The 26,754-nt window shown below is 39.7% G+C and overlaps 1 protein-coding gene across 3 annotated transcripts in view; it reads left to right on the forward strand.

The window, feature by feature from the left end:
* ARMC8 (armadillo repeat containing 8) overlaps positions 1-26,754 on the forward strand; it is a 104,461-nt gene that overhangs the window by 63,119 nt on the left and 14,588 nt on the right. For all 3 annotated transcript variants that reach the window (XM_065877037.1, XM_065877039.1, XM_065877038.1), the window contains 6 exons: positions 11,748-11,830; positions 12,142-12,223; positions 16,431-16,517; positions 20,390-20,482; positions 22,652-22,801; positions 23,503-23,598. In XM_065877037.1, the coding sequence (XP_065733109.1) occupies positions 11,748-11,830; positions 12,142-12,223; positions 16,431-16,517; positions 20,390-20,482; positions 22,652-22,801; positions 23,503-23,598 (591 nt within the window). The remainder of the gene's footprint in view (positions 1-11,747; positions 11,831-12,141; positions 12,224-16,430; positions 16,518-20,389; positions 20,483-22,651; positions 22,802-23,502; positions 23,599-26,754) is intronic.

The following is a 26,754-nucleotide window of genomic DNA, read 5'->3' on the forward strand; positions in this document are numbered from 1 at the left end:
TGTAATATTGCTTTTCTTGGAGTTAAATAGAATATACAATATAAATCAATAATTTGTTAGTATCATAAGTAGTAGATGTCTTGAGAAAAGTAAGGAGGCCAAATTCTGTCTAACGTTGTTTATCTAAGTATTACTTATTACTGTCTGTGGTTGCCATAGATGTCATTTCTCCAAGGGGTCATCATTCATATGAAACCATATCTCAAATACATGTGTTCAAATTTTGAACAAATGTAAATCTTCTGTGTTTTAGAAGTTACACGATTTTAAAGTATATTTGTAAATTTAGGTCAGTTTTTCTTAATATCTTTCTGCTATCTCTTAAACTTGATAAGCACTTCACTTTGAACATTTTAATCATTTGTTATTGCTTGATTTTATTACTAGTTGGTCTTCTGTGTAACAGTATAATTGTACCATGAATTTATATTTTAAAACATTTTGTGAAGTTCAGTAATTCTAAATGATCATTTCAGAGGTACACTGTCAAAATTCTGTATTTGTCTCTGCCGTGAAATCAGGCAGATGCAAAAAATTCTTTCTGAGCCTTAGTCTACATGTTGAAACAAATGCCTTGAACATTTTGAAGGTTTTCGACGGTACCACAGAAGTAGCACCCTTCAGGACTTGGTTCTGCTACTGAATAACAACAAATTCATTCAGAATTCAGAATTCCTTGACTTAATCTGTGGTTAAATTGTTAGTTATCGTCTGAAAGCTAATCTACCAAAGAATTTTAAATGAACTCTGCAACACTGATTCATGATGGTAAGTATTTTTAAAGAGTTCACCATGACAGGACTAGGTTTTGCCACTTGCCCACAGTATTGAGACCCTTGGCCTTCAGCATACTGAAAGAAGCAAACCTGGGAGTGATAATGCTATATACAGAATAGAGGTATTTATAAAATCAAGTAATGAACTTATATTTCAGAGTTTCATTAAGTGGAGACAAAAGTGAGTGTTTTACTGTTATTTGTGGTATTGTAGTTGCATAAATCATTGAATTATACTTCTTGTTTTTTTTTTAAATAGGAAGTACAGATTGATTCTTTCATTAGTTATTCACAATCTAAGACAGGTGATTATAAACCAAGAAATGGGCTAAAATATGGTCTATATTAGATCTGTAGAACTAAAATTAGTGACTTAGTTGGATTTTCAAGAATTTTCTATCTGGAAATGAATGAAATGTTTGGGATGATAAAATTTGTGGAGTAGTAGACCTTGAGAAGATTGAGTTTGTGATGAAGAACCAGAACCAGTGCTACACTCTTTTCTGTGATTAAAATGCTAGCACAGGAGTCAGCAAACTATATCCTGTGGGTACTTATTACCTATGTAATTATCCTGTAGCGTGTGAGCTAAAAATGGTTTTTGCATTTTTAAATGGTTGGAGGAAGAAAACCGAAAGAAGAAGAATATTTCCTGACATATGAAAAGTAAATTAAATTCATATTTGTGTCCATAAAGTTTTTCTCTCTTTATCTTTTTTCAACTTTATTGAGATATAATTGACAAAATGTCTATCAAGTTTTATTGGAATATAGCCACGTTGATTTGTTTATGTGTTGCCTGTGTCTGTTTTGCACTGCAGTGGCAGGTTGAGATGTTGGCTGCACAATCACAAGGCCCACAAAGCCTAAACTAAAATATTTGCCGTCTGGCCCTTTGCAGAAAAACTTTGCCCACCCTGTGCGAAAACTGCATAGCTTAAACAGAAACGACCATAAACCAGTTTGATGAAAAACTGCATTTCCCATTTGCCTCTTCGCACTGAACTACAGAAAGAAATGGGACCCTACCAAAGCCCAGGATGGGGGTGGGGCGCGGAGATCAGTTGTCTGACTTCCTGAAAGAGAGGCATTATCAAATGTTGACAGTATAACACTGTCACTGGGTTCTTTCCTATATGCTGATTCCCTTGTTTGAATGATTTTGGCATGTGACAGAACCCAGACAAATTGGGTAATAACTATGACTTTTGGTTATGGTAGGATAACCAAAAGATTATCTGTGTATTAGATTAGATTCTGTGTATTGATTAGCAGAGTTGCCAGAATTAAGATTTTTCACCATGCCAATGAGAAAAATTAAGATCCAGTTGCCTTATTAAGCAAATATCCATTCAGCCTTTGCTATATACAAAGCCTTGTGTTAGGTGGTATGGGGGCATGTAAAAGGCATGTAATTAAGTATTTACATCAAGAGATAATCTGTTTGGGAAATGAAATTTAACAGAACTACCATTTATTGAGCACTTACTGTGTGCTGGGCACTGTGCTGATAATCAGCGTTAGCACATTATCTCCCTTAAACCTTATACAGCCTTGTAAGATAGCTTTTGCAGATCAGGAAACAAGTGATTTGACCAAGACCACACAGCTAATAAGTGATAGCCCCTGCATCGTGTCCCAGTCTCTCTGACTCCAAAGCCTATGCTGTTAACCTCTTCATTGCTTTACTCATGTAGAATTAAATGCCATTACTAGAGCCAAATTATGATACGATATGGCAAGAAGTGTCACTGGAGAATGTGTGATAGTCTGAAGTAGTGCCATGAATTCAGAAAACTTAATAGTTTGTATTAATTGGTTGCAAAATATCAGATTCAGAAAATGTGTCTTTTCTTTCACACAGTTTTTGGTACATAGTGGATAATGAGATGCTTTAATCATGTCCATTTATTCATCTGGCATTTACGATACACCTCCTCCTTTGTGCCCAGGAATGAAGCAGAAGACTAGTGTGTACTTGTGGGAGCTTACAATTTAAAGCAGCTAAGGAATGAGACACTAAATTGCTGTGTAGTAATTCCAGGGCCTTGGGTGTATGTAAAAAGTCTCATCTGCATTGAAAGCCAGTTTTGCCGCCATCCACCCAAATATGATTAAAATAAGGCTGTAATTGAAGTCCATTTATATACTATAAAGAAGTTTACTTAAAAGCATTCTCACCTTTTCCTTCCAAGGTATTAAGGAATGAAAGATCTCCATATCTGTTTTACTTCTGCATAATTGGAAATGTTTTTCTAAGGCCACTATCTTGACATGATTACACTGTAAATTCATGTTCTGGAAAGGAAGCATCCAGAGTTAATGATGTCATTTCAGAATTTTATTCTGTTAGACAGCTTCCTTATGGAGTAGATTTAAACTTGAGGCAGCATTTTGAAATCTTTTAGTAGTTATCTCTTATCAAGCTGTAATGTTCATAACTGGAATGTAAGCTCCATAAAAGCAGTATTTGGTAGATACTATGCTTGTATTTATTGAGTAAATTGTGTATGTCTGGACATTAGAATTCAGCCAGCCAACCTGTAGGATAATTAAGACTACAGGTCTTACACAGAGCTGTGGCGTGCACAGCTTTGTGTAGAGTAGGGCCTGAGCGGGGCCACTGTGTTGCACAGTTCTTAGGGCAGTGCATCATTCAGATCCCTGGCAAACAGTAAGAGATGGAAGGGAAGTTTCTAGTTCTGTTGTTTGAATAGTCACTTATAATGGTTTTATTTATGTGCTAAAATAAAAGTGTAAATCAGCAGCTGTTTAGGTTCTATTCTGCCGTAAAGCTAATGGTTGAACTTTAAAAATTGAACTCTTATGTGTAGAGAAATATTTTTTTGATAAAGGAAGTGTTGATTTATTTTTAGACATTATAAGTATTTCTCACACACTGTGTTTGTATTTTTGGTTTTAGGAGAAGGACAGGTCGGGCCAAGAGAGTTCTCTCACTTTTCCCTAAAGTGGAGAAAAGTTTAGAACTTTGAGTTTTTCTTCTAAGCATTTAACATAAATGAAGTTTCCCAGGTATTAAGAAGGTAAAAAGGTCCTGAGGTAGAAATTACAAAATACCACTTAAAGAGGCTTAAAAGCAAGAATGAAATATAGAAGCTTAAAAACAGGCCCACTCTAAGAACCCCCTCCTCTTTGTCCTCACTTCTAAAGTGAAGTGATAACTGCTCCCAGGCTTAGACCTGCAGGAGAGCTTAGATGTTAATTTAGTTCAGTGCCTTCAAGAGAAAGGACCAAAAGGAGGCCCTGCAGATCAACTCTTACGATGTTTTGTTTTTCAATTTCTCTGGCTAAGATGTTACAGAAAAACCCAAACGAAGTTTTGGGCCAACCCAGCATTTCTCCCAACCCCCTGTCTCCCAAGATTGTGGAGTTAGAGAAGTCTGGTATGAATGTGGATGTAAAGAGCAATAGAAGACTGAGAGAAGGGAAGAAATGCTTTGTAAAATGTTTACTGAGACTCCAGAATACAATGTTTTGATCAGTAGTCTGTCCTAAGAGAAGCTGTGATCTTTTAGGAAAAAAAAAAGAGCCTCTGGTAAAAATTACCCTTTTTTTTCTTTTTTTTTTTTTTTTTTGTGGTACGCTGGCCTCTCGCTGTTGTGGCCTCTCCCGTCGCGGAGCACAGGCTCCGGACACACAGGCTCAGCGGCCATGGCTCACGGGCCCAGCCGCTCCGCGGCATGTGGGATCTTCCTGGACCGGGGCACGAACCCGTGTCCCTTGCATCAGCAGGCAGACTCTCAACCACTGCACCACCAGGGAAGCCCTACCCTTTATTTTTTAAATATTTACTAGAGGAAAATGTCAGAAATCTTAAATTGGAGCAGTGGCAAAGATATGACATAGGATAGGCTGTGGTTGGGAAAACCTGCAGTTCTCATCCAGAGCAGATGGGGCTTGTGGCCTGAGAACAGTAGGATATTAGTTCTGTTTAGGTGGTATCTGCTGAAGCTAGATCCTGATTTTAGAATGGAGATCAGATTATAAGGGAATTGAATTTAAAAGTCAGTGGAACTCACTCTCGTGGTTTCTTCACAGTGTTTTCTTAACTTTTCTTCATTGACTTGCATCCTCTCTGACCTTTGGCGTTTATACTCCAACCCAAGCTGAATGGTTGATTTGTCATTTTTCTCTCTTGTAAGTCCTGTGAGTTGTACCTTTTCTTTTTTCCTTGTCAGTCCAGTTTATTAATGATGACCTCTCTTGCCTTTTATAGTATATGCTAATCTTTTTTGGCCTAGGATGTCAGTATATAATATGTAGTTCGCACAGCACTGCTGACTTTTTAAGTTCTCTTCTTTCCTCATTTTCAAATTCAGGCCTCAACTTAGTTACTAAGGCTAAGCAAAAATCTTATCCTTAAGTGCAGTGAGTAGAAAGGACCTCACACTGGAAGTAAGAAAACGAGGTGGAGCCCCAGCTCTGCCTCAGATTTGCCTAGAGAACCTGGACCAGTGACTTAATATTTCTGAATTTCAAAGACCTCATTGTCAACTAAAGAAGGTGGATGAGTTTATTTCTAAGACCTCTGTAGATTTTAACATTATTCAACTAAAAATTAACAGCCGTAAATGGATTTAGTTCTTTCAGAGAGTTGTATCTGCTGCCATTAACGCCATGCAGAAGAATGCAGAAAGAGGATTGGTTTCCCAGTTGAACTTGTTTAGGAGCAAGCACTGCAGCTGCCCTTGCTTGATTCATGAAAGGCCATGTGCTCTTGGGGGTTTTTGTTTGTTTGCTTTGCTTTGTTTTAATAAAGGGGACATGGCATGAGGATGTACTCAGGAATTATAAATATTAAGTACTCAAGCATTTCCATGGTATGCATGGCAGCATATCCTTAAGTATTCTGTGGCAAAATCAGAATGGTCACATCCTAAAACCTAGGAAAGTTGGTTTTCCATTTTTAGGAATAGATCCCTCCCCAGTCCCTTACCAATGCTACTCAGTCTACCAGATCAGCTGGCTGTACATGTTTATCTCACTCTAGTGTTTACTTTGTTATCTCTTAACCCTTCTCCTTCCTCCCAGCCTCTACCTCATTTCCAAAGCCAGTCGACTGCACTGTCATCCGATCTTGTGTTCATAGGGCTCATCTTTAAAAAAGATAAGTTAGATGAGGGGCTGGACCTTAAGTAAGTGGCCCCAAGTAGGAAAGACGCAAGTGTGTGCCCTGAGACCCATCTACATTGACAGTTATGAAACTGAAGCATTGCCACCTACAGCTAACAGGTTCAGGGCTCTTGTAGATCCTTTTTCCTTGCCACACCTCCTCTTTCTTCCTGACCTCCTTGTGCTACACTCTGCTAGACTGCTTAGTCCTTGCTGCTTTGACTAGACTTTCTGGATTTGGTACCTTATCATCTTAGATCTTAGATGGCTGCCTCTCCTGACTTACAAAGTTTGATTCCAAGTCTTCACTCTTTCTGGAGAGTTCTGTCTTGTTATCCTCTGTTGGAACTCTTTCTAGGAACCTTTCACAAAAGCCCCTTTGGAATTAAATTGTGTTTGCCTGGCCATTGTGCACATTAGCATAAGTAATTGACATTAAGAAAATCCAACTCCCTTGACTGCGAGCCCACCTGCTTTGAATTGTCTGAGAAGTTTGGTGACACCACTAAGAATCTGTGGTTTCACTTTCCACATCTTCTGCTTGATCTGGTTTTGTCACAGTTCAGAGTCCACTCTGAAGTTTGTAGTACCTGGAAAATGCTTCATCCTGGGTCTTGCTGGAAGAATAGCCGTGTCTTGTCTTTCTGTTTGTTTATTTGTTTTAACTCTGTAATCCTTCAGTTCTTCAGTTTTCTGAGGAAGAGATGGTATATGACTTGGCCACAACTTAATTATGGATCCACTAGTGCTCATGGAGGGCTAGGGAATTCCCTTTTAAGCTAAGGCCACCTTTATCTTGTTAACATTCCCATGTATGCCATGAACCTCTGCCTTAGGATTATCTGGGTTCTGCATTTTCCCCATGACCCTCTAAGCTGACTACCCTTCTCTCCCCGAGGCTGTAGGGATCTCCTGTCCCAAGACAGGGGCCTCAGATGCTGTTCCAGTAGATCTCCATCTACTCCTACAAGATCTGCAATGTCAGAGACAGAAAGCTTAGCAAAAGCATGTAGTTATGAAGACACCAACAGAGAGGTACACAGCACCTAGTCCACTGACCTAAAGTGTGGTCAGTTTAGGGTACAGCATATTTTATGGGATATAATTCTATAGTTAAATGTACAAACCAGTCCTCTAAAAGAGCAGAGATAGAGAGATGGCTCCTCCACTCTGAGGATTCAGACCACTACTGATATTCCTCCCGGCCAGGCACAGTGTCTGTGTCTCTCTCTCTCTCTCTCTCTGTTTCTCTCTTTTAAAGCAGATTCAACAAGCTATGCCGCAGGGTATATTTGCTGAGCTGTGGCTGAGGGATCACCAACAAGAATCATGAGGCACAACGACTTCAGGCCCCACTTGGCGTTGCGCTTATATCCTGGAAAGACCTAAAGATCCTTTGTGGGGGCTAGGACTTGGCGGTCCATTATTATCGAGGCTCTACAGCACGGTGCTGGGGTCGTTGAAAATGTGTTTTGTTGTACTTGGCTTTCCAAGCCCAGATCCGAGAAGCTGTCTAGTGCTCTGTTAGACCTTCGTGTGGGTCAGAGGGCTATGGCAGTGGCCACTGCCAATTCCTTCCCAGCTGACCTGAAAATTTTCTCTGTGGATTTGATTCCAAACCTTTCCCTACCTCCTAATCACATTTTTATCCTCATTTTGGTTAGTGCACTCACTGTAATTCTCTCAGTAGCCTCAAGGCTACAATTGGGTTAGGTCATGTTGCTCGTTCAGGTAGCCTCTTAGGATACTCTTCTGGATTAGAATCCTAGATTCATTTCACATTCTGATTTTGCATCATTGTCACCCACTTGCTCCCTGACTGATATATCTTGAGGGAGAAAGTAGATCAGACACTCAAGTGTGCTTTCTGGAAACCTAGTAGCGTTACTGAACTTCCTCCATGACGAATTTAGTTACAGATCTTGGCCTCCTACTGCAGATATTTTGATAGACTATGACCTGTAGTCTGAAGGGAATATACTTCCAGATAGTCCTACTGTTTTATATCCTAAATCAGGAGAAAAGTTTTCCAGCCACCTATAGCTATTCTCCAGCCCAAAGTGTCAGCCACCACACCCCCGAGAAACTTGAGAGAAAGCTCAAAGCTCCACTCCATGTTGCAGTGACTGACCACTAACATAGTTCTCCAGTGTCCTCTGGCCTGAGCCAGAACATTCTCTGGTAAGGTCATTAATGGCCACTTCCCAGCCTATAGTAAAACTCCCATTCTTGACAATGGATGTTTTCCCTACTTAACCTTTTGTGCTTATTTCACTCTGTTTGCCTTAAGCCCAATGGCTGTGTCAGCTCTTTCTGACATGGATTCAAGTGGCATAGCACTTGAATAGTTAATTGCACTTGCTTGTTCAACGCTGTAAGTTTGGTGGGAACAAGGGCTCTGTCTCCCGCATTGTATCTTCCAGTTTTAAAACCATGCCTAGCACTCAGTGGACAGTCAGATATTTGCTGAATAGGTAAATGCGGGTATGTAAATAGGAGCTGTGCCCTGTTTGCCCTTCCTTGCCTACTCCCTGATTTTGTCCCCCTGTCCTGCACCATCTCCAGTCTCTTCTAACCAGCCTTGCTTCCCATGTCACTTCTGAACAACATGATAGTTTTGCCCAAACAGACTAACACAGTTTTTATTTACCTGACTGCAAAGAATTGGAGGTAAAATAATCATTGCTCTATCCTCTCATTTTACTGAAGGCCCAGAGAGGTCAATTGAGTTGCTCAGAAGCATAGAGCGAGTCTGTACGCCCACATGATTGCTACACCTGTCCTGTGCCTTGGCAGAGTTACATCTTTGGTTAGATGTGGCCGGTCAATATTATCCAGAAGTCTCTTTCAAGTCTTTCCCATGCCCAGGTTTCTTAAGCACCAGAAGCCAGTCTAATAGTATTTCTCAGTTCTTGGAGAGTAATCATGTGTCCCTGTCTCTGCCCCAACCCCCATCACTTTATTTTCTGATAATGTAGTTACACTCAGTACAGGCAGCTGTTTCTCCCAAGTTATCCCTTCTTATTCTCAAGTAAAATTTATTTCCCAAGCCACTGGGAAGGAGCTTTCAGACTTCTGCATCTAGCTATCCAGTGCCTAAGACTTTTGCCCCAAGTTTTAATTTCCTTCCCATGCTAAAGGTCCTGGTTTGGCCTTGTCTTCTTCAAGAACAGTGGCTAGTCCTTGATTGAAGTAACCTGTCAGTCTACCAGTCTTTGACAGTTGCTGTAGCACAAAAGATTAGATAACCTGGAAAACACTATAATCCCAAACAAATAGTAATAAGGTCCTGACTAGTTTATTGGACTGAGACTAGTAAAGAAATGAATATAAGGTGTACAGTGCAAAATCACTTGATTGGGTATTCAGGAAGAGATGGAGTCAAAATTAGCACAAATGTAGTGCCTGGGTGACTGGGAGAATAACACTATCGGAGCGACAGACAGACAGATGTAGAGAAAGAGCAGGCTTAGGGAGGGAAGATAAACTCAGCGTGGGACATAATGAGTTAGACGTTCCACCAAACATTGTGGAACTTACGTTTGTGTTTAGCAGGCAGTTGGAAATATGAAGCTAGAGGTCAGAAAAGAGAATTACCCATATCAAGCTGATTTTGATGTCACAACAGTGCCATTTAAGTAGAGTAAGGATGAACAGAGCTTTGGGACACGTCCATTTAAGGAAGGGAAGGGGTGAGAGGTCTGTAGCTTAAAGAGGTTAATGTTTGGGCACTTACGTCTTTTAAATAGGAGTGGGAATGGGAGGTGGGGCAGGCTGAGGAAGAAGATCCAGTGGAGTAGGGCAGAGTAAAGATGCAAGAAAGATGGGTGGGGGAGGGGGCAGGGCTTTGAGCTGTAAGTACCCAACTTCAACAATACAGGAGTGAAGAAGAGAGGTATGGAGACACGTTAATGAGAAGGGGGAAGTTGAGGCAACTTGTGTCCCAGAAAGAAAGCAATGTCCCTGCAAAAATGAGGTGAGCTCAGAGGGACTGAGGGTGTGAGGGAGGTAGGAAGCGTTAGAGGTAGGAGGTAAACATCCTAAGGAGTGTGGGAGTCTCCTGCAGGGGAGTGCAAGGCTGGCGAGCCCTCGGTGAGGACTCCACTGAGGGGGGATGGCGTACCCTGAGAGACCAGGCAGCCAGGTTTGGTGGTTTTTCTACTGTAATACCAGCAGTTTGGGATCTGAAGCAGGAATGAGTTGTGGGAGGACAGTGGAAAGGAATCTAATATGTGGAGTATCTGAGCAGGGCATCCAGGTGAGAAAGAAAGGCATATGAGGGTCCGATAGATAGGCAGACGTTCCGGGGCTGGAAGTGACAATGAGGACAGAGGGTGGATGTGCATAAAGGTAACGGTGAGATTAGGTTTGGTCTGGAGTGAGAAATAGATCAATATGTAAGTTTTCTTCAGCCACCTCGGAACCTGCAAATCACTATGTTTTTAAAAAATGACCATTCCTTCTGCCCTACAACTGCAGTGTGGTTCTCTGTTCCTAATAGTTGGTAATCTTCTCTCAGGCACTGTTCATTTCAACTCTGTTTTCTTCTCTTCCCACTCGGCTTGAACATCCTGAGATCTCTCACCCTCTCCTGTTCTGAGGTCAGCGTTTAACTCCTCTCATTTTAGTCTAGGGCAGTGACCCTCAACCTTGGCTGCACACCGGACTCTAACTGAGGAGCTTTTTAAAAAAATACAGGTGCCTAGGCCCCGCCACAGAGAATCTGATTTAATTGGCCTGGGACTTTGTTAAACTCCACAGGTGATCTTCCTACATGTTCCCCCAGCCAGGTGTTCTCCCAGGTGAAAGTAATGACTCCCATTAATGTGTTGCCCACACTGGGAACTACCTGATGAGCACAGGACTGCTCTAACCAGGGCAGTGTTACAAGCATGGCTGAGCATAAGGACTCCAGAGTCAGATGCCTGGATTCCTGTCTCAGCTCCGTGATCCTAAGCAAACTCTGGATTATCTAGAATCTTCAATTTCCTAATGTGCTGATGGGGAATAATAATGCCTACAAAAGGCTTAAGTCACATAATGTAACATGCTTATTAGCACAATGCCTGGCACATAGAAGTACTCAACAAATAATAGTTGTTTTTGTTAATATTTGTGTTTTGATAGCATTAGCATTTTTTCTTAATATGCTATATTTCCGTAGGACCACACAAATTAAACTTAATTTCTTCCACACACTATTTTGTATCTATGCATTGTTTAATGAAGGAAAATCGTAGGCTATCTTGTTTTTAAATTTTAAAAAAATAATAAATCTTCATGATTGTAATGATTACATGTAGCAGGACTTGGTGCTACAGTGAAAGTTGGCAAGGATTACTTTTCTAAATATTTAGCTTAATTTCCACTTGCTTGGGAAGAAAGTAGCCACAGGGTGGCTGTGTCAGAAACCCACAGATTTCTTTTCATAAGGGCTGAGTGTGGGCCATGATTTTTCAAGAAACTCACTCTGGCAGGAGAAACTCTGGCAGGAACCTGCCCAATGGTGGTTCAGTCGTATCTTGCTTTTTCTCAATACTGTTTATGTAACACCTCTGCAATATTTATCACATGTAATTATTGTTTTAAGTGTCTTTAAAAATAAATGAAGAAACATAATCTGCCCATAAGCCTGTCATTCAGTCTGGCAGGTTCTTGGTGGGGTAGCCCTACCTTTCTGATGAGCTGCCTGCCCCCACTGCAGAATGATTGTTCCAGAGGCAAAAACTCTTGCTGAAAACATTAACTTAAAATGGACATTAACATACTTGCATTTACAAGCAGTGAAGTTTGTCATCTTCGTGTTGTTATTTATGCAGCATTAACCTTTTTCTCCAGATCATTGAGACTGAAAATATGATGGACCGAATTGTGACTGGCTTGTCTGAGTCTAGTGTCAAGGTGCGGTTAGCTGCCGTCAGGTATGAGCTTTAAATGGCCTGAATAAAAATCCTTTGCCGTGTGTTTAACCTGTGTCCTTTCCGGACCTTCACCGAGTAAGCACAGAATCCAAATGTTACTTGAAAGTATTCTCAGGTGAATTCATACAGTGCGTAACACTGTTTAACAGAGAAGCTAGCCTGAAAAGCCTGTGAAGTCCTGAAGTAGTTGAATTAACGATGTCTGTAGATAAACTTGAAGTGTATATTAGTAATTGTGCAATGCCAAGCGGTGTGTTTGAAAAGTAAAAGTTTCGGCTTCTTGTGAAGCTAATTTTGATTATTCTTTGTAGATGTTTGCACAGTTTATCTAGATCTGTGCAGCAGCTTCGAACCAGTTTCCAGGATCACGCCGTGTGGAAACCTTTAATGAAGGTAAGAAGAAAGCAGCAAGTCCACACCTATTCCCACCGAGCCTTTAGTGTGTGAGGTAGCTGACAGCACTCTCTGGTCTAGGAGTGTATCTGATTTTTATGTTAAAGCGTTTTGAACATTTATCTCCTCAGATGTGAGGTTTTAAGCCTCTTTAGAACGTGCAGAATGTATTTCTGAGGTCAGCATCTCGTGTGTGACAGGGGAAGTACATGCCTGGCTTTCTTTCATTAAATGAAACTCTAGTTACTCATCTGATCTCCCTGTGTGTCTAGTATTACACTTTAGACTTATATGCAGAGTCATCTTTGTAATTTTTAATTATAAAAAGGAAAGGAATCAGCCATTTACAGATATAACCTGCTCTTAGTCTTTTGGCAATCCCTGGATATTTTTTAAAACAATTATTACTCCCTGCCTCTCTATTCCAGAATGACTTCTTTGTTAAGACCTAAAGGTCTTTCCTTGAGGGCCAAAAAAAAAAGAAAAAGGTGGTTTAGGTCAAATAATTATCTGAATTGAGACTTAGAATATGCACAGGTTGCTACTAATAATGTTATCCCTGATACAGTATAGAACCACAGGTCAACTTAGTCTCACCATCTTTTTTCTTTTTTTTAAGTAACTATACACCTTGCATTTAATCAACAGATTCATTTGTTTAAGCTTTTGGGTTTTTGTTTTGCTTTTTAGTATCTACTGTGAAAGCCTCTGGGGCACAGTAAGTCTACCAAGACTTTTTACTGCAGAGCTCTTGCCCCCAGCTTAAAGCCTCAGGTTATAATAGAGGCATAAGTATGGTAGAAATAGTTGGGGGAGGCTTCAGGCAGGAAGATTACAAAGTAGCTTTGAATGCAAAAGGAAGTCAGGAGGATTTTCCAGAGAGGAGTAGCGTGAACAGAAACATTACGCCCTCCTTAGTAAAGGGATTTTACTGTTGCCACTCTTGCTTGTTCTTAGATTGCACCTTTTTCATAGCAGCTTAATCTTGATTTATTGATTCTGTCCATTCAAAACAATTTTCTTAAACATATCACTTTAACTTTTTTTTTTTTTTTGGCTGCGTTGGGTCTCCGTTGCTGTGTGGGGGCTTTCTCTAGTTACAGCGAGCGGGGGCTACTCTTCGTTGCGGTGCACAGGCTTCTCACTGCGGTGGCTTCTCTTATCGCGGAGCACGGGCTCTAGGCGCATGGGCTTTAGCAGTTGTGGCACGTGGGCTCCAGTAGTTGTGGCACGTGGGCTCAGTAGTTGTGGTTTGCGGGCTCTAGAGCACAGGCTAAGTAGTTGTGGCGCGTGGGCTTAGTTGCTCCGCGACATGTGGGATCTTCCCGGACCAGAGCTTGAACCCATGTGCCCTTCATTGGCAGGCGGATTCTTAACCACTGTGCCACCAGGGAAGTCCCCATTCAAGATTTTTAAAAGTGCTCTCCTGTTTCCCAAAATAACTTCCAAATATTTTCTCTGGAGACATTTTCTCTGATTGCTCAGCTTGGTACCCCTCTCTCATATGGATCAGAAAGAAGCAACATATGGTTTTTGACTAGTTCTACCTGGACAAAGGTCTGGTGAGCAGTCTAAAAGGATTTTGAGCATTTGGTTACATGTGGGTATAATTACTATCAAACTACTACTATGTTGCACATTTAAAGTATAGTATTAAAAGCCTGGAAGTAAATGAGTGATTTATTTCAGATACTTTTAGGTTTCTCTTAGTTCAGAGGCTGTTTGCATGTCTATTGATTCTTTTTCCACGTTTTTAAATGTTGGTTAGCAAACCACAAGAGAGTAGACATTTGATTTTAGCTAAAACTTTTATTTGTGATTATTTTTTGTTCTTATTTTGGTGAAATTCTGTTTGGTCAGTGTCAGATGTCAACTTCTGAATTTCACATGTTATATCTTATACTGTAGTGAGTAAATGCTTTTAAGAATTTCATAGAATCTTCTGTTTTAATTTATTATGTAATTTGAAAATGAAACTTACAAAAGCAGATTAATCTCTAAAACAATAAATAATACTTTAAAAAGTGAATCATGTCAAGCAAAGCGACTTTTTAAAACAAGTAATAGCCATTTATTAATGTTTCTTTTAAAAGTTACACATCTTTAAAGTCATTTTTTTCTTCTTAACAAAACACAGAATGCCCCTCCCCAAAAAATACCCTGCTCTGAATTCATATGATTGCAAATTCCCCAGCACATAGACCAGAAACAAAGCAACCTTTTAAAAGCCTTGATAGGCGCTCACTTATTTCAGTCAATGATTCTAAGTAGTATAATTTTGGAAAATGATTGTTTGTCTTAATTCAAAAGCATTCATTGAGCACCCACTTTGTGCAATGCCATTTAGTTGATACAGGCCTGGATAAATTAGACTATAGATATTATTATAGATTATTCCTTCAAGAAGCTTAAATTTGTTAGTAGGAAAAGAGGTTGGCAGGGCTGCACAAAGAATTTGAAAGTGAACAGTAGTAAGAGAGGTCACAGACAGTAGCAGTGGGCACTCAGGGGAGGATAGGATGACTTCTGATTGGAAGGGCTCCAAGGAGGCTTCTGGAATGGGACAGCCTTAAGGCATGGATAGAGTATATACCAGAGAGACATAGGAAGGGCATGGCAAAGGAAGGGAAGGGTGAAAAGGGTGTTAAAGTGGGTTGTGGCACACACAGAGATCAGCCTGCATCGTATATGAGATGTGATCTTTATCAACTAGCTAATGATTCACAGAAGAGTTAAAACACAGTATCTTAGGAGAACTGCTTCCATTTTGTAATTCTTGCTTGTTTTTAACTTGGAAACCTCAGACTTGATTTAGCTGATAATATATTTAACTCTCTGAATTTTTTGTGATGATCCATTTCCATTTGCCTAACTAGAGCTCCTAGGATTACTTTTGGGATCATAAACCTCATCCTGGTCTGATTCCAAATGCAAAGGATTTATTTGAAGTGGATATTGCGTATACGTGGTAGTGTTTTTGAAGCCTTCTCTCTTAGAATCTAGAAAGAGGAGGTTCTGATAATAGCTAATGGCAATGAACCTTTGTCATCATGCTGTGTTGTTTTCTGAGTTGAGTAAGAGTCCATGGCAGTTAGTTTGCTGTATAACTGCAAACTATCCTGATCTGATTCCAAATGCAAAGGATTTATTTGAAGTGGATATTGCGTATACGTGGTAGTGTTTTTGAAGCCTTCTCTCTTAGAATCTAGAAAGAGGAGGTTCTGATAATAGCTAATGGCAATGAACCTTTGTCATCATGCTGTGTTGTTTTCTGAGTTGAGTAAGAGTCCATGGCAGTTAGTTTGCTGTATAACTGCTATGTACCTGACAACAATTATGGCAGTAAGTTACCTTTTTTAAAACCTTATTTATATAACCATTACTGTGTGACAATTACTGTTGTAAAATCTTTTCAAATATTAATTTTCACATAAACTCTATGAAGCAGACACTATTATTATCCCCATTTCATAACCAAGGAATTCATACACCTAGTTAGTAGTTAAGCTGAAATTTGCACTCAAGCATTCTGTGTTCTTAACTGTGATGCTATGCCGCTTCCCTTATTATTCACCAAATCACATTTAATCTTAAATAGTCCCATCAAGGAAGTGTTATTTTCCTCAATTTGAAGGCTCAGAGAGGTTAAGAAATGTGCTTAAGTTCACACGTCTAGTAAGTGGAGGAGTGAGGGTTGGAACCAGGACTGTGTGATTCCAGTCCTGAGAACCAGTTCCCCACCTTGCCCTGCCTGAGTAGTGGCTTGATCCATCCATGTTCCTAGTCAAACAAGTCTTTCCAGAGACATCAGAAAGTCTCAGGTCCTCGGGCAATTCTGTGGTTTCATAAGTGGCCTGAATATGGTGGAGTAAATTGGGTTAACTTGCCCTAAAACAGTTCTGTGGTCTTCAAACTTTTTACATAGAGCACCCGCTCCCTGACTTGTGTCTATCTCCTTTTCCATGTAGCAGCCCCCATCCTGGAAGTGGGGCTGTAGCTTCTTCTCCAGCAAGATAGATGTGAGGGCCTTAGTCAGTCATAATGACAGCACTATGTAAAGTTTCACTCGATGTCAAGTGGATCTTTCCTATCTCTCCAATATGAGAAATCAGTTTGAAAGATAAATTGTTTTTGTTCTCATTTATTCTTGTGATCTTACCCCATGGTTGCAAACCATTAATAGTATCTTTTATTTTTAATCCCACAGGTTTTACAAAATGCACCAGATGAAATCCTAGTAGTAGCATCTTCCATGTTATGTAATCTTCTTCTTGAATTTTCTCCAAGTAAAGAGGTTAGTGTTGATTTTCTCTTCCTAGATGACTTTTAGTTTAGTTTTAGTTAAATAGTTTTCACAGTAGTTGTTTAGTTAAATAGTTTTTTAACTATTTAACTAGAGTTTAGTTAAATAGTTTTCACAGTAGTTGACATTGAAATTTGAGGATTGGTGCTTAAAAGCTATTTCTGAATTGTTTGGTTTGGGGGTGCGTATTAAATCATTTAAAAATATGATTATCATTTCCTCTTATCCCTTTTCTGCCTGGCATATGAAGTGTATTTAAAAGATATTACAGCTTGCAGTCAATCTAAACTGCCTACAACTGCAAATGTAGGAAATAATTACACAAGTAATAGACTATTTTCAAATTATATGTACTAAAGAATACATTAAGACCCAATTTTGTAAACCAGGATTACAGGTCATTTCAAGAGATAACTGCTGGCATTGGAAAATAATCTTTTTAATTTTTAATGTTAATGGTAGTTGTTTAGGGAAGGATTACATTTGGGGATTTTTTTTCCCCTTCTTTTATGCATTTTATAAATTGTTTGAGCATGCATTATTTTTATAATAGGGAAATGGAAATAAACTTTAATAAAGGAGGGGGGAAACCTTACAGATACAGTTTTATCATGTTAAAATATCTCTGGCCTGCCCAATCATGAACTAGATTTAGACACCATCCTTTATTAAGTACATTTAGTCGTCCCATTAGTTTTATCGTGTTAAAATATCCCTGACCTGTCCAATCGTGAACTAGATTTAGACACCATCCATTATTAAGTACATTTAGTCGTCCCATTTTGATGAATGTCTTTCTGCATTGTAACACCTTCAGGCTTTTGACTGTTAGGAAGACATTACTAACAAGGTGGAGATTCAGAGACAATTATTCAGCAAGCAGAAATCTTGGAACGAAAAGGGAGAAACAACTTCCGTCAGTTGTTCTGAAGGAAGGGGAAGGCGAGATAGGATACCAGAGCTTTTGTCTGTTCCTCTGCCCTGGTGGTGGGGGTCTCGGCTGAGGATGATCTGGTTGCAGTCAGTGCAACACTTTTAATCATCCTGAACAGCTCTTATGTTGCCTCAGATCCACCTTCAGAATATTTAGGGTCTAGTTAGAAAGTAAGTTAGATGAAGTCAGGTATAGGATCGTTAATATGATTGATTTTTTTAATATTAAAAATAAACTGGACTCTTAACTGGAAGGGAAGGAAATGGTATAAGACCATTTATTGGGCCAGTTGACAAAATGGGAATATGGATTATAGATTCAGAAAAAGTGTTGTTGTAATGTCAGTTTCTCTGAATTTGGTAAGTGTTCTTTGGTTATCTAAGAGAATATCCTTGTTCTTAGGAAATACTCATTGAAGTATTAAGGGTAAAGTGGCATGATGCCTGCATTCTACTTTCACAGGGTTCAGAAAAAGATAAATAATGTGGATATGGGTGTGTAGAATGAGAGACATAATGATAAAACAAATATGGCAACGTTAAAAATTGGTGAATCTGGTATACAGATTGCCAACAAACACATGAAAGGATGCTCAGCATCACTAATCATTAGAGAAATGCAAATCAAAATTACAATGAAGTATCACCTCACACAGGTCAGAATGGCCATCATCAAAAAATCTACAAAGAATAAATGCTGGAGAGGGTGTGGAGAAAAGGAAACCCTCTTGCACTGTTGGTGGGAATGTAAACTGATACAGCCACTATGGAGAACAGTATGGAGGTTCCTTAAAAAACTACAAATAGAACTACCATATGACCCAGCAATCCCACTACTGGGCATATACCCTGAAAAAACCAAAATTCGAAAAGAGTCATGTACTACAATGTTCATTGCAGCTCTATTTACAATAGCCAGGACATGGAAGCAACCTAAGTGTCCATCGACAGATGAATGGATAAAGAAGATGTGACACATGTATACAGTAGAATATTACTGAGCCATAAAAGGAAACGAAACTGAGTTATTTGTAGTGAGGTGGATGGACCTAGAGTCTATTATACAGAGTGAAGTAAGTCAGAAAGAGAAAAACAAATACCATATGCTAGGGCTTCCCTGGTGGCGCAGTGGTTGAGAGTCCGCCTGCTGATGCAGGGGACGCGGGTTCGTGCCCCGGTCCAGGAAGATCCCACATGCCGTGAAGCGGCTGGGCCCGTGAGCCATGGCCGCTGAGCCTGCGCATCCGGAGCCTGTGCTCCGCAACAGGAGAGGCCACAACAGTGAGAGGCCCGCATACCGCAAAAAATAACCGTATGCTAACACATATATATGGAGTCGGGGGGGGGTGGGGGGGAAAGGTTCTGATGAACCTAGGGGCAGGACAGGAATAAAGACGCAGATGTACGAATGGACTTGAGGACACGGGGAGGGGGAAGGGTAAGCTGGAACGAAGTGAGAGAGTAACAGTGACATATGTACCCTACCAAATGTAAAATAGATAGCTAGTGGGAAGCAGCTACATGGCCCAGGGAGATCAGCTCAGTGCTTTGTGACCACCTAGAGGGGTGGGATAGGGAGGGTGGGAGGGAGATGCAAGAGGGAGGGGATATGGGGATGTATGTATACATATAACTGATACAGTTTGTCATATAACAGAAACTAACACAACATTGTAAAGCAATTACACTCCAATAAAGATGTTTTTAAAAATTGGTGAATCTGGGAGAAGAATATATGGAAGTTCCTTATATTAGTCTTGCTATTTTATAAGTTTGAACCTATTTCAAAATAAAACTTTTTTTAAAATAACTGTACAATTTGTATATAAATCTGCATTGCTTAAGACATTTCTAGAATCCACTTGAAAGATGGCCTTCTAAGCATTTGTTAGTGATGGTACATCAATCCTCTAAGGCTTGAATTTTTTAGAAACTATTTTCAGCCAAGTATCGTAAGTTAAGTAGTCAGACTAACGCATGCTATTTTAGGTATAAAATGTGATATGACCATAAAAGTACAAGACTGTTTTGCTTGTATGATTGATAGATAGTCCTGAAAGTAGTTCTAAAAGATGAATTCTACAACATATTGATGAATAAGATTAGCAATTTGTAAGGAAGACAGTTCCATTCTAAACCAGCCATATTGCTTCATAGTCACAACTTGTAAAGGACACCTGAGACACATGCTGCATGAAGCAGGGGTGGCCCTCTCAGAGGAGGGTGAGAAGAATATGGATAGGTAATGGGATCATAAGGGTATTGTGAAACGTACACAGAATTAGGGTATCTCCTGAGCCTTTCAGGACTGCAGAGAAAAAGGAAACAATAGGGTTTATTTTGGTTTTTGGATTTGTGAGAGAGTCATTGTTCTTGACCTTCTCAAGGTGATTTTTTTAAAAGATTTTTTTCCATCATTCTTATTCTTTTTGTTTGTTTTTTCATCTTTATTGGAGTATAATTGCTTTACAATGGTGTGTTAGTTTCTGCTTTATAACAAAGTGAATCAGTTATACATATACATATGTCCCCATATCTCTTCCCTCTTGCGTCTCCCTCCCTCCCACCCTCCCTATCCTACCCCTCTACGTGGACACAAACCACCGAGCTGATCTCCCTGTGCTATGCGGCTGCTTCCCACTAGCTATCTATTTTACCTCATACAGAGTGAAGTAAGTCAGAAAGAGAAAGACAAATACTGCATGCTAACACATATATATAGAATCTAAGAAAAAGAAAAATGTCATGAAGAACCTAGGGGTAAGACGGGAATCAAGGTGATCTTTATGGCTGCCTCACTGCCTGCTTTGTGAAAGTTGCTTGGAATTGGGTAAGAGTAGGAAAGAAATAGGAATCAGAGTGCCAGGGTATATATACACTTAGTAAACAAACTTGACTTTAAAACTGTTTTTTCTCCTTTCCAATTACAGCCAATTTTAGAATCGGGAGCTGTAGAGCTACTTTGTGGATTAACCCAAAGTGAAAATCCTGCTTTACGAGTGAATGGAATTTGGGCTTTAATGGTATGTTTCACAAAGAGAAGGGAGCAGTTATCAAAGTTAAAACTAAAGAATGTGTTTTTGAAATGTCTATATATATAACTATAACTATATAACTATAACTATATAACTATGAAGTCAGAGAACCATTTTTCCTTACAATTTTTTAAAATAAAATTTATTGAAATTGAAAATAGAGTAATTCTCCATGAATTTTTTAAACATAATTAGAGTAGTTATAATTCAATACTGTGTGTCAGACACTAAACTAGGTGTTTTATATTTGCTATCTCTAATTTTTATTTTACATTATATTGGTATATATCCACCTTACAATTGGGAAACTGGAACGTAGAAGGTAAATGAATCATCTAAGGTCTCACAGCTAATAAATGATGGAAACGGGTTCTGAACCTGTCCCAAGCCCATATTCATCTCCCTGTACTGTGCTATATCTGCTGTCTTTTCACACAAACTTTGGATGGAAATAATCATCTTCCAAGAAAGCACTGAATGTAGTAGATTCACAGTTATTTTTCTCCTTAACTTACCAGCTTTTGGCACTTCTCTTTCTTGAAACTCTTTCCCAGGACTTAATTTTTTTTTTTTTTTCACCTCCCTTTGTACTTAGCCTCCTTTTCAACCTCTTTCTCAGGGAACATTCCCCCGAGTTTCAGTTCCCAGTTTCTACTTCCCTTTACACTACAGTTTCAGGGACTTCATCTACTCTCATGGGTTCAACTCCCCCTAATAGTAGAGGTTGCTTTGGAATATACATATCCAGATGGAACTGTACCCTATTCACCAGGTCTATCACTTAAATGGCTAATGGGACTTCATTCGAGGGCTCCCTGACAAGCACAGTTTTAATGTTGAAAATTGAATTTATCCCACTCCTCAAATTCATATTAACTATCTTATTGTCATCAGTTTCCATATTATCAGTTATTATGTTCTCTGTCCACAAAATATATAACCTTGGAATTCTCTTTGGCCTGGGTCTCTTGACACCCAACTCAGTACTCTTTTTGCTCTGCCATGTTGCCTTGTGTTATTAGGTAACTTGATCTTTCATATGTCTTAGATCCTTAATTTTAAGAAGTTCCTGGAGGGCAATAACCACATATTATAATACGTTTCTAGTTTACAAGAGATTTTTTTATACCAAAAGTTGATGTATGAATTATTTGGAATCAGCCATGTTTTTTTTTTTTTCCTTCAGACCTATTATAGCTTTAGGTTAAGGTGGGGTAATCCATAATGTGTCCAAAAAGGAGAAAAAGGAGCAAAACAGCTCCTGCCCATCTGGGGCTGCTAGTAGGTTGGATACACCTCCTACCCCCGAGAGCTTCCTGCATGATATGGTCCAGCGGATCAGCACCTAGCATAGAACTGTGAACACAGTAGGTGTTTTCTGCCAGTAAAGTTAACAAAACCCACTACTGGGCTTCCCTGGTGGCGCAGTGGTTGAGAGTCTGCCTGCCGATGCAGGGGACGCGGGTTCGTGCCCCGGTCCGGGAAGATCCCGCGTGCCGCGGAGCGGCTGGGCCCGTGAGCCATGGCCGCTGAGCCTGCGTGTCCAGAGCCTGTGCTCCGCAACGGGAGAGGCCACAACAGTGAGAGGCCCGCGTACCGCAAAAAAAAAAAAAACACTACTTATTTTCGTGCATAGTAAGGGAGTACATTTAAGTCTTTCTCAGAGTGCATGGCACAGTATAGTTGTCAGTAGTCATTTTGTTATTAAAGTGAACACAAAGCAACATGATGACCAGAAGGATATTCTCAAAAGTAACCAAGCTCATAGGTACAGAGAACAGATTGGTGGTTGCCAGAGGTAAGGGTGGGGATGGGAGAAATGGGTGAAGCATTTGGTTTTTTAATTTAAATAAATTGAATTTTGAAAAATATAATAGTAGATTTTGTATTTATTTGAGAAATCTTAAGACATGCAGATGCCATGTCAGGAAGTGGTCATAGTGCTCACAGAGGAGTATGTATAGGAGTGACAGTTACCTTTCTTCTGACAGACAGAATTATAGGTGATTAACCGGAATCAGAAAAATGATGTGACTTAACCTTAAGGATTTTCTGCAGATTCTGTTTATACTTTGAAAATTATCAGAATTACTATTAAAGTATAATTTAATAATGCAAATATAGGCATGATTCTTGAAACTTCTTTAATCCTTCCAGAATATGGCATTTCAGGCTGAACAAAAAATAAAAGCAGATATTTTACGAAGCTTGAGTACTGAACAGCTATTCCGGTTATTATCAGATTCAGATTTGAATGTGCTGATGAAGACATTGGGCCTTCTTAGAAATCTCCTCTCTACTCGCCCAGTAAGTAAAATCACCCAGGTTTCCAGATTAGCTACCCCTGCATATGCATCACAAAACATTGCCCTGCCTCTCTGCTCCCATCAACATCTGCCCAGAAGTGTGATTCAAATGCTGCCCCTTCCCAGAGAAGCCAGGAGTTGATGTTTAGACCTGTCACCTTCATAGGTGTTCTGGGAGCTGTTTCACCATATGGCCACCTAACCCTCCACTCCTGCACTGCCTGTCCTCTCGTTCCTCCGTGCTGGATGGGAGCCTGCCTTGACTTGTTACTTGATTTTTACTTGATTTGCTGGCCAGGATGGGTTTTCTCCTCTGCCTAAATCACTTATCTCTGGGGCTTCAGCTTCTTTCCCTTTAGAGACTCCTTCTCAGTGCTATTCTGTAGATACCTCCCTGCCCCGCCCACATTGACTGGATTGACCTCTGAAGGTGTCAGCATGGAGAGCAGTGGGCATATGTCACAGCAGGAGAGGCTGAGCCTTGGTGTGGGGTCTTTCTTGTTGTTCTCTAATGTTCCCTGAGCAACAGGGTCAGCGGCCTTCAGGCAGATAAAGAAATGTGGGTGGTTCCCTTCTCTGTGCCTCACTTGTTTTCTGAGTCTTCTCTGTACATTGTTTAACTTTTGGAAGTCTTCTGTTCTCTTCTATGGTCTTTTTCTTTGTTCTCCAAATCATAATTGTGGGTTTCCCATTGTTTTGCAGCACATAGATAAAATAATGAGTACTCATGGAAAGCAAATTATGCAAGCTGTCACCCTTATTTTGGAAGGGGAACATAACATTGAGGTCAAAGAGCAGGTATGTGTTCCTTTTTTTTTTTTTTTTTTTTTTTGGTAGGAATATCTTCTGAGTGTGAGTACCCAAGAGAGATCGTAGTTAGGAGTCTCCTGAAGTATTCAAGTCTGCAAAAGACAGGGTGCTGAGATCAGAGGTGCTGTAGAGACAAGAAAGTTCTGAGGGGAGAGACCCTTCACCACCCCTTAAACGCTCTTCAAGAATTCCTCCTCTTGGGGCTTCCCTGGTGGCTCAGTGGTTGAGAGTCCACCTGCCGATGCAGGGGACATGGGTTCGTGCCCCAATCCGGGAAGATCCCACATGCCGCGGAGCCTGCGCGTCGGGAGCCTGTGCTCCGCAACGGGAGAGGCCACAGCAGTGAGAGCCCCGCATACTGCAAAAGAAAAAAAAAAAAAAGAATTCCTCCTCTTGGAATGGAAGAAAACATGACCAGAGTCTATACTTTTACCCTCTGTGTCACACTCTGTACATACTATTCGTCTCTACAGGGATGGCCACCTCTGACCATCCTAGAGTGAATCCTTTCTCCAGGATTCACTGTTTCTAGCCCTCTATATCACCATGCTCTGAACTTAAATTCCTACAATTCCCTGATGAAATAATCCCTTATGCTGGAGACATTTTTTTTTTTTTTTTTGCGGTACGCGGGCCTCTCACTGTTGTGGCCCCGGACCGGGGCACAAACCCGTGTCCCCTGCATCGGCAGGCGGACTCTCAACCACTGCGCCACGAGGGAAGCCCTGGAGACATCTTTTATTTCTTTATTCTCATGCTTCCCAGTTCCTTATTTCTATCTCATACCCCTACTTTCTGTTGTGTTTCAATAGGGCAAGTTTAAGGTAGGCATGAAAATACAGAGGCTATGCGTTCATCAGGAGACAGTTTGGGAATTACTTTTCTATAGTTCCTGGGATTTATTATAGGATTTTTAACATAGTATATATTTTGTCATAAAAGGAAAAGTCACCTGCAAACTTAAATTTTTAACACAGGATCTGAAGTTATGGTAATATTCAGCTTTCTGACATAAATGTTGGCTACATGGGTGTGTTCATTTCACAGTTCATTGAGCTGTACACTTATATGTATGGAAGAAACTTGCCCAAGGTCATCATGGAGAGTTGGACCCAAAGTCTAACTGCAGGGCCCACGCTCCTTATCCTCTGTGTTCCTGAGTTGAGTAGTTCATCAGGCTTCAGAAGAACAGTCCAGGAAGCAAGAGTGGTAGGACTTGGGAGCTGTGTTGGAATTTGTGAGCAAAAAAGGTGATAGATTTGACAAAGTGCTTTTAAGATGGATGTTTTAGGTGATTTCTACTGAAATTCAGTAATAAACAACTATGTTTTTTGCTTAACAAAAATTTAACACAGAAAAACTATGATCTTGTAGGCATCACTGAAATTAGGGTGAATGAGATTTGTTTCTGGAACACAACAATAAAGAAGAGGCAGTGTTCAAAATAAACTGTTCTACCTGGAGAGCATAGAAATTTGTTTACAAAGACAGCTCACCTAGATAGAATTCCACGAACTTGAAAGGCGAAGCAAGGTAGAAAGGTGAGGCAAGATTTGGATGAAGGCAAAAGAAAAGGCCAACACCAAAGGTGTTTTGGCAGGATACAATGATACCCTCTCACAGATTTGGGTGATGGTCCAGAAGTAGGCGACTCTGGGGAGGCTTAAACTGTCTGGTTTTTAGCTAGAAGTTTAATTCTTCTCAAAAGTATCAAAAGATACATTCTTTTCTTCCTTTTTTATTGAGATATATTGATATACAATAAGATACATGTATTTAAAGCATACAGTGTGATAAGTTCACATATATTAATACCATGAGACAATCACCATGATCAAGATGGCGAGCATATCTATCACTGTCCTTAGATCAGGAACAAGACAAGTATTCCATTGTTACCACTCCTATTCAACATCATACTGAAACTGCTATCGAGTACAGTGAGGCAAGAAAAAGAAATAAAAGGCATACAGATTGAAAAGGAAGAAATAAAACTCTTCCCAGACAACATGAAAGTCTGTGTAGAAAATGTCATGGAGTCAAGCTAAAACTAGTCAGTGAGTTAACCAAGGGCACAAGAAGAATCAATTGTATTTTTATATACTAGCATGAACAAGTAGAAATTAAAAATTTAAAAACACTATCGTTTACAATAGCTCAGAAAAAAATGAAACTATGTATAAGTCTCACAAATTATGTGCAGAATCTGTTTGCTGAAAACTATAAAACACTGATAAAGAAAGCAATCTAAGATCTAAATAGATATATACCATATTAAAATGTCATTATATATTACCCTTTACATATGTTGTTGGATTCAATTTACTGAAATTTGGTGAGGAATGTTTCACATCTATATTCATGATATTGGTGAATAGCTTTCTTGTGATGTCTTTGTCTGGTTTTTGATATTGGAGTAATGCTTGCCTCGGGGAATGAGGTGGAAGTGTTCTCTCTTCAATTTTCTGCAAGAAAATTTGTGAAGAATTGGTCTTCTTTCTTTCTCAAATTATGGTGGTATGTACCAGTGAAGCCATCTAGACCTGGTGTTTCTTTTGTGGAAAGGTGTTTAGCTACAAATTCAATTTCTTTTATAGAAATAGAACTATTCAGTTTATCTGTTTCTTCTTGAGTGAGCTTTGACATTATGTCTTTCAAGAAATTTGTCCATTTCATCTATGTTTTCAAATTTATTAACATAAAATTGTTCAAAATATTCTCTTGTGTTTTTAAAGTCTGTAGTATTCTTTGCAGTGAACTGTCTTTTGTACTTTATATTGGTAATTCCTTTTTTCCGGATTCAGTCTGTCTAGAGGTTTATCAATTTTATTGATCTTCTCCAAGAAGCAGCTTCAGTTTCATTGATTTTTTCCCCCCTTTTATTTTTCTATTATCTATTTCAGGAGTTGGCAAACTTTCTACAAAGGGCAAGACAGGTATTTTAAGTTTTGCAGGCTATACAGTCTCTGTAGCAACTTCTCAACTGTGCTTTTTTTTTTTTTAACATCTTTATTGGAGTATAATTGCTTTACAATGGTGTGTTAGTTTCTGCTTTATAACAAAGTGAATCAGTTATACATATATCCCCATGTCTCTCCCCTCTTGCATCTCCCTCCCTCCCACACTCCCTATCCCACCCCTCTA

This window comes from Phocoena phocoena, chromosome 4 (assembly GCF_963924675.1).
Source record: "Phocoena phocoena chromosome 4, mPhoPho1.1, whole genome shotgun sequence".
NCBI lineage: Eukaryota > Metazoa > Chordata > Mammalia > Artiodactyla > Phocoenidae > Phocoena > Phocoena phocoena.